At 48.3% G+C, this 9160-nt stretch overlaps 1 protein-coding gene across 1 annotated transcript; it reads right to left on the reverse strand.

Moving 5' to 3' along the window:
* Positions 1–1213: 1213 nt before the first annotated feature.
* On the reverse strand, positions 1214–7143 carry LOC311120767 (guanine nucleotide-binding protein subunit alpha-13-like; the record flags this gene model as incomplete). Its single annotated transcript, XM_084195343.1, has 3 exons — positions 1214–4655; positions 4731–4931; positions 7072–7143. Coding segments are annotated over 3 exons (645 nt in total), but the record flags the coding sequence as incomplete, so codon positions are not given.
* Positions 7144–9160: the final 2017 nt, after the last annotated feature.

The raw sequence follows: 9160 nt of genomic DNA on the forward strand, positions 1-9160 counted from the left end.
AGAGAGGACAGAGATTTTAGGGGTCTACGTGCAAAACCGCACCCTATTACCCTAACATAGTGCACTTAGTAGTGCCCTACAAAAGCCACATAGGGACAAAAGTTGTGCACTAGATTGGAAGTATTAGGGTGTGATTTCAGATGCCCCCTGGCCTCCCTTCAGTTCTTATAAACCCAACGTCTAACTCGTTTAAAGGCCTCTTATGGGGTTTGGTAGGAATAAAGCCACATTGTCAGTGAGGAGTGAAAGAGAAAGACTAATAATTAATAAAACAATTTGACCAAGTCACTTGGCTCTGTCATATCCTCACATGGTCTCTCCTATCATTGCTATGCAGACGACACACAACTAATCTTCTCCTTTCCCCCTTCTGATAACCAGGTGGCGAATCGCATCTCTGCATGTCTGGCAGACATATCAGTGTGGATGACGGATCACCACCTCAAGCTGAACCTCGGCAAGACGGAGCTGCTCTTCCTCCCGGGGAAGGACTGCCCGTTCCATGATCTCGCCATCACGGTTGACAACTCTGTTGTGTCCTCCTCCCAGAGTGCGAAGAGCCTTGGCGTGACCCTGGACAACACCCTGTCGTTCTCCGCTAACATCAAGGCGGTGACCCGATCCTGTAGGTTCATGCTCTACAACATTCGGAGAGTACGACCCTGCCTTACACAGGAAGCGGCACCGGTCCTAATCCAGGCACTTGTCATCTCCCGTCTGGATTACTGCAACTCGTTGTTGGCTGGGCTCCCTGCCTGTGCCATTAAACCCCTACAACTCATCCAGAATGCCGCAGCCTGTCTGGTGTTCAACCTTCCCAAGTTCTCTCACGTCACCTCGCTCCTCCGCACACTCCACTGGCTTCCAGTTGAAGCTCGCATCTGCTACAAGACCATGGTGCTTGCCTACGGAGCTGTGAGGGGAACGGCACCTCCGTACCTTCAGGCTCTGATCAGTCCCTACACCCAAACGAGGGCATTGCGTTCATCCACCTCTGGCCTGCTGGCTCCCCTTCCTCTGCGGAAGCATAGTTCCCACTCAGCCCAGTCAAAACTGTTCGCTGCTCTGGCACCCCAATGGTGGAACAAGCTCCCTCACGACGCCAGGACAGCAGAGTCACTCACCACCTTCCGGAGACATTTGAAACCCCACCTCTTTAAGGAATACCTGGGATAGGATAAAGTAATCCTTCTACCCCCCCCCTTACCCAACCCCCAAAAAATAAAAATAAAAAACACATTGTAAAGTGGTTATCCCACTGGCTATAAGGTGAATGCACCAATTTGTAAGTCGCTCTGGATAAGAGCGTCTGCTAAATGACGTAAATGTAAATGACACAGTTTCCCCCTTACTCTCATCTCTGTCAGGAAAAAGTATGTCTAGGATGAGACTCCACAGGGTTTACAAGGCTGATCACTGTCTCTTCCCTCTAGGATGAGACTCCACAGGGTTTACAAGGCTGATCACTGTCTCTTCCCTCTAGGATGAGACTCCACAGGGTTTACAAGGCTGATCACTGTCTCTTCCCTCTAGGATGAGACTCCACAGGGTTTACAAGGCTGATCACTGTCTCTTCCCTCTAGGATGAGACTCCACAGGGTTTACAAGGCTGATCACTGTCTCTTCCCTCTAGGATGAGACTCCACAGGGTTTACAAGGCTGATCACAGTCTCTTCCCTCTAGGATGAGACTCCACAGGGTTTACAAGGCTGATCACTGTCTCTTCCCTCTAGGATGAGACTCCACAGGGTTTACAAGGCTGATCACGTTCTCTTCCCTCTAGGATGAGACTCCACAAGGTTTACAAGGCTGATCACTGTCTCTTCCCTCTAGGATGAGACTCCACAGGGTTTACAAGGCTGATCACAGTCTCTTCCCTCTAGGATGAGACTCCACAGGGTTTACAAGGCTGATCACAGTCTCTTCCCTCTAGGATGAGACTCCACAGGGTTTACAAGGCTGATCACTGTCTCTTCCCTCTAGGATGAGACTCCACAGGGTTTACAAGGCTGATCACTGTCTCTTCCCTCTAGGATGAGACTCCACAGGGTTTACACGGCTGATCACGTTCTCTTCCCTCTAGGATGAGACTCCACACGGTTTAAAAGGCTGATCACGTTCTCTTCCCTCTAGGATGAGACTCCACAGGGTTTACAAGGCTGATCACTGTCTCTTCCCTCTAGGATGAGACTCCACAGGGTTTACAAGGCTGATCACAGTCTCTTCCCTCTAGGATGAGACTCCACAGGGTTTACAAGGCTGATCACGTTCTCTTCCCTCTAGGATGAGACTCCACAGGGTTTACAAGGCTGATCACTGTCTCTTCCCTCTAGGATGAGACTCCACAGGGTTTACAAGGCTGATCACAGTCTCTTCCCTCTAGGATGAGACTCCACAGGGTTTACAAGGCTGATCACGTTCTCTTCCCTCTAGGATGAGACTCCACAGGGTTTACAAGGCTGATCACTTGCTTACACACACACACACACACACACACACACACACACACAGACAGACAGCCAGACAGACAGCCAGACAGACAGAGAAAAAAGGAAGACTGGAAGAGGGGATATCACCGGCCGGCAAGTTGTTTAGACTACCAGCCTCTGATGGACAGCTGCCTGTACCTGTGTGTCAGGACTTAGGCAAGTGAATATCATTGCTCTAAATCCACAAATAAGTGGTCCACAATGTGTCCTGAGAATCAGCTCAGTAGTTTATCGACTGGTCTGAGTGGTATGTCTGTGTCTGTGCTCAGACCCTCTTCCATAGCCTTTAACACTGTCCATCAGCAGTAAAACCTTTCAAATATAACTTAAGAGAATGTTTAGGTACATATATTCATAATACATCTATTTATGTTAAAAAAAACTAGGCGGAAAATCCAAAGAAATTAAACTGATCAAAAAAACTAAAGTTCCAAACAGTAAGGCCAGGACTAAGACAGGGATCAGGTCAGAACAGAGTCTCTAAGGGTGGTGTGTGTGTGTATAGCGCTGTTTGGTAGGTAATCATCAGGCTGTGGAATCATTAAGGATTAGTTTTAGTACAGTGCTGTAAAGTCCCCCACTCTTTAACGTCCCCCCCGCAACAACAACAACAACAAACAAGCTCTCCGCTGGCGGTTGGTTTTTCTGTTCCACATCCAGATAGTGACACGGGGAATGATTTGCTCTCAGAATGGTCGGAGTCCACGGTGATGACATAATCAAGCTCTGAGGGAAAAGGAAGCGTAGAATCAAGCCAGTTCAAGGCAGGTGGGTGGTGGGAGTGGAGGTGCAGTGACAGGCTGACGCCAGTAAAACAGAGTCATCACCATCTTCCTCCTACTCTTCCTCAATCTTGTAATTTGTTTTACAGCGTTACCACCACTCTTCCCTAGTTGCCGTGGGAGACAACCTTTGACCCCCCCCCCCCAACACAGAAATGCCAGTTGACCCCTCACCCTTGACCGCTAACCTCCAGCAGTGGTCTGGGCTGCTCAGACAGGTTACAGTGTGACAGTTAAGAGTGAACCAACAGAGTGAATATACTAATATAGAACACAAAAGATCTAGGATCAGCTTCCCCTCCCCTCCCCTCCCATCCTGACCTTACCTATTAGTGGGGGAAATGAAAAACGGACCCAAGATCAGCGTCTAAGGGAAACTTCATCCTACACCCAGGAGTTAAGAGTGAACAGAACATATCAACATATCTACAGACTCTGGAATAGTTCATTACAGAGAGGAGAGGGGTGTGTGTGAGGAGGCGGCTCTGGAATAGTCCATTACAGAGAGGAGAGGGGTGTGTGTGAGGAGGCGGCTCTGGAATAGTCCATTACAGAGAGGAGAGGGGTGTGTGTGAGGAGGCGGCTCTGGAATAGTCCATTACAGAGAGGAGAGGGGTGTGTGTGTTTGTGTGTGAGGATAGGAGGGACTGGGAGAGCTCATTTACAGTGGTTTTAGAGGGGGGGGGGGGGGAATCGGGATAGAACAGCCAGGTACAAGGCCATTAGAAGTGGTAACAGGGTTCAGTGGTCAAGGGTCATAGGTGACAGCCTGCACCAGGGGTGACTGGAGGTCAGGGGGTCAAGGTGAGGGCTCACAGACAGATGTGGGGTTAAAGGTCAAGGGTCATAAGGTGACTTAAAAGGTCACGACACGTCACAGTGTAGCACAATACAACTCTGTTGCTCTCTGTTCATCGCCCTGCAATCATTGCAGGTCAGGGGGTCACGGTGAGGGGTCACGGGGGGGTTAAAGGCCAAAAGGTGACTTCAAAAGGTCATAACCCCCCTGCGATCACTGCAGCATGAGCTGCTTTAGGTTGTCGTGGAGGATGGTGTCCTTGACGTCTCGGAATACCAGGCGAATGTTCTCCGTGTTGATGGCTGTTGTGAAGTGGTGGTACAGGGGCTTCTGTGTCACGTCCCTCCTCTTCCCCCGGAAACAGTCCACTAGGAACCTCTGTACGTCGGCCAGGCTGTGTGGCTCCCCGGGGTACTCTGGGAAATAGTCCTTGATGGGGACGGAGCGCACCTTGTCCTCCAGAAGGTCTGTCTTGTTGAGGAACAGGATGATGGAGACGTTGGAGAAGACCCGATTGTTGACGATCGTCTCGAAGATGTTGAGAGACTCGCTGAGACGGTTGGTCTGACGGTCCTCCATCAACACCTGGGGGGGAGGAGAGGAGGTTAGGGGAGTAGGGTGTGTGTGTGTGAAATAGAGAGTGTGTGTCTGTAAACCCACCTGGTCATACTCTGAAGAGGACACAAGGAAGAGGATGGAGGTGACAGAGTCAAAACACTCAAACCATCTCTTTCTTTCCGACCTTTGACCCCCCACGTCCACCATCTTAAATGGAACGTTCTTGATCTCAAAGTCGTACTCATGGATGCCCTTGGTAGGCTTACGGGCTAGGAGAATATCCTGCTGAGTCGGCAGATAGTCCTGGAGGGGGGGGGGGGGGGGAGAGAGAGACAATATGAGAGAGAGAGAGACAATATGAGAGAGAGAGAGAGAGAGAGAGAGAGAGAGAGAGAGAGAGAGAGAGAGAGAGAGAGAGAGAGAGAGAGAGAGAGAGAGAGAATGAGAGAGATTTGCTAGCTAACAAGGTAGAACAGTTGAATTGTTATGAACACACCCTCCTGTCCTTCTCCAACTGTTTGAACACCATGCTAGCCTGTTCACTTTGTTCAGATGGTGAAATCAAGTGGCCTACCTTATTTCTCAGAATGAGAACGAGTTGCCAATTCCTTATATAATTGTGTTTTATGCTCATTGCACATTTATAAAACACAGACTAGACAGCTAGTATAACAGCCTGGCTAAAATGCTGCTAGTGGTATGTGGTACCGCAATGCTGCGTGTGACAAACTGAGCATTAATTTTCCAGAATCAATGTTCATTGATACTCCCATTTTAGTAGTGTCTGCTCTGCACTCAATTTTAGGAGTTCAGACATAAAAATTATTGGAAAGGTTAACTTCTCCTCTATTACAGTAAAATAATAACGTCTCAATGTGTTTCCAGTGTCCATATGACCGATTCTGTTGGACCAAACCTCAAATACAAATAGCGAGTTGAAACCGCTTGTCAGAGAGGAAGAAGTGATCTCTCATCTTTGTTGTTGTGAGTGGCAGGGGGAGGGGCTTGGTGTGTGTGTCTAAATGGGAAGGTGCACAGCACAGAAGGAGTGAAAGCGAAGAGACCAAAAAGACAACATGAGAACATGCAGACATAATAAAACAAGATCTTCACAAATTGGAGGGAGGGAGAACTTCACAAACTGGAGGAAGGGAAGGAGGGAGGTCTTCACAAACTGGAGGAAGGGAAGGAGGGAGGTCTTCACACACTGGAGGAAGGGAAGGAGGGAGGTCTTCACAAACTGGAGGAAGGGAAGGAGGGAGGTCTTCCCCAAATGAAGGAGGGAGGTCTTCCCCAAATGAAGGAGGGAGATCTTCCCAAAATGAAGGAGGGAGATCTTCCCAAAATGAAGGAGGGAGATCTTCCCAAAATGAAGGAGGGAGATCTTCCCAAAATGAAGGAGGGAGATCTTCCCAAAATGAAGGAGGGAGATCTTCCCAAAATGAAGGAGGGAGATCTTCCCAAAATGAAGGAGGGAGATCTTCCCAAAATGAAGGAGGGAGATCTTCCCAAAATGAAGGAGGGAGATCTTCCCAAAAACTGGTGTCAGGAAACAAGTCACCACAGAGTGAAATTTGATCTGTCATAAACAGAATGACTCCTATCTCAGGGAATGACTCCTATCTCAGGGAATGACTCCTATCTCAGGGAATGACTCCTATCTCAGGGAATGACTCCTATCTCAGGGAATGACTCCTATCTCAGGGAATGACTCCTATCTCAGGGAATGACTCCTATCTCAGGGAATGACTCCTATCTCAGGGAATGACTCCTATCTCAGGGAATGACTCCTATCTCAGGGAATCTTTATAGAACCTGTTTAATCTTTCATGACTTTTTATTATCCCCCTGTTATAAAAACATCTTCCCAAAGTGAAGTGCAAAGCAGAATGTGTCTCTGTGTGTGTGTGTGTGTCTGTGTGTGTGTGTGTGTGTGTGTGTGTGTGTGTGTATGTTCCACGCCAGAGGAGAATTCCTGACATTCTAGACGCTGTGACATCAAAGGTCAGGCTGCACTGGAAAAGCCATCGGTGATGTCACCACCAGGATACCAACCAGGAATACAGAGATACCCACACACTAAACACACACACCTCATTCCTCTGCACTGTCAGTAAAGAACAGAGAGACAAGTTGAGAGAGGTAGAGAGAGAGAGAGAGACAGAGGTCAGTTTCCCCCTCTCCCTCTCAGCTCTGCTCCACATCCTCTTTAGTCAGGAGATCAGACCTTAGCTAGCAACACAACCTGACATCTCAGAGAGAGATGGAGAGATGTGAGGAGATGGATAGAATGACAGAGGGAGGAGAAGGACAGAAGGAGAGACTGATGGCTTCACTTCTCTTTTCATTCTGACTGTTATTTCATCTGCTGTAGTGAATACATGTGTTTATTCCTCTGTACATTAGTGATTGGCCGAGTGTCAGAGAGATAGGTGGGACTTACCGGCTGTCCCAGCTTTTCCAAATTATCCAGGAAATACTTCACAGATTCCCCCTGAGATAGAGAGAGAGACAAAGAGAGGACATTAATGTCATATTTGTTCAGTTATTCAGAGTACAAGCACACTTACTGCAGAAGTCCTATTATTCATATTAATGTTATTCAAAAGTACTGCTGGTGTGGGTGGATATGAAACGCCAAGGCCTCCTTTAAAACACTCGGTTAAAACAGGAAGACAAGAAAAGTGTGTTGACCTCTGACACACACAGAGCGCAAACACACACACAAACAGCAGCGCTGCGTGAAAATCAAGGCGATGTGGCGAAACTCACTTCCTGTGACCGCCTGACTAAGCAGGAAATGCAGAGATCTCAGAACAAACACCCACACTGCATCTATAAACTAAACCCTGAGTAATGGGAACAAGCTGCATCTATAAACTAAACCCTCAGTAATGGGAACAAGCTGCATCTATAAACTAAACACTGAGTAATGGGAACAAGCTGCTCAGGAAGCAGTAGAAACAAACAAACAAGAAGAAGGAGAGTGTGTGTGTGTGTGTGTTTGAGTCCATCTTAATGTTCTGGGACACAGAGCGAGAGAGAGCGCGAGAGAGATAGAGGGGGCGAGGTCTGACGGTGACATGAGACATTGTGCAGGGCATGTGAGAGAGAGAGACTAGAATCTGAAGTCAAATGTCTACTGTTTGCTGATGATCTGGCGCTTCTGTCACCAACCAAGGAGGGCATACAGCAGCACCTACAGTGAGGGGAAAAAAGTATTTGATCCCCTGCTGATTTTGTAAGTTTGCCCACTGACAAAGACATGATCAGTCTATAATTTTAATGGTAGGTTTATTTGAACAGTGAGAGACAGAATAACAACAAAAAAATCCAGAAAAACACATGTCAAAAATGTTATAAATTGAGTAAAGTGGTAGAGGAGAGAGTGAGAAACCGAGCTGTGGCCTGGAAAACACCACAAGCACACAGTACAGCTGTGAAACCACAGAGGTAGCACTACCAGCCGTGGGTAGTGGAGACACGATGCCTTCACCCCCAGGAGGATGAAACCACAGAGGTAGCACTACCAGCCGTGGGTAGTGGAGACACGATGCCTTCACCCCCAGGAGGATGAAACCACAGAGGTAGCACTACCAGCCGTGGGTAGTGGAGACACGATGCCTTCACCCCCAGGAGGATGAAACCACAGAGGTAGCACTACCAGCCGTGGGTAGTGGAGACACGATGCCTTAACCCCCAGGAGGATGAAGTACTCCTGAGTGGCGCAGTGGTCTAAGGCACTGCATCGCAGTGCTAACTGTGCCACTAGAGATCCTGGTTCGAATCCAGGCTCTGTCGCAGCCGGCCGCGACCGGGAGACTCATGGGCGGCGCACAATTGGCCCAGCGTCGTCCAGGGTAGGGGAGGGAATGGCCGGCAGGGATGTAGCTCAGTTGATAGAGCATGGCGTTTGCAACGCCAGGGTTGTGGGTTCGATTCCCACGGGGGGCCAGTATAAAAAAAATATATATTCACTAACTGTAGGTCGCTCTGGATAAGAGCGTCTGCTAAATGATTAAAATGTAAAATGTAATGAAACCACAGAGGTAGCACTACCAGCAGGATACAGGGTGAGAGGAGGAGTAGACAGGCGACGCCCTAAAGAGCCATAGATCCCAACACACTCTATTCTATGGGGAACCCCCCTCCTCCTAACACAACTACTTCTGTGGGACTTTCTTAGTCGGTGCTAACATAGGGGGCATGTGAGGTGCTGTGAAACCAGAAGGGGGCCACTAGCAGAAGGACTAGGTAGTGTTTACCATGGCTTTAGATTAGCATCCAGGGGCAAGCGGGCAACCTTATCCACGTCACCTGAAACTGTTAAACACATAAACAAGTCTGAATGATTCAGTCACGCTGTTAATCATCCCACTCAGGGTTCCACTCTGTCACCTGAAACTTTTAAAAAGTCTCTTGTGTGACTCACATAGACAACATGGGGAAAAGACCCCAAGACTGCTGTTGTGGTTAAACCTCGAGATATTAGTCACGGAGATGGTATGACAACAGAAATAGAATGAAGGAAC

This window comes from Coregonus lavaretus (assembly GCF_964263955.1).
Source record: "Coregonus lavaretus genome assembly, contig: HAP1_SCAFFOLD_2616, whole genome shotgun sequence".
Lineage (NCBI taxonomy): Eukaryota > Metazoa > Chordata > Actinopteri > Salmoniformes > Salmonidae > Coregonus > Coregonus lavaretus.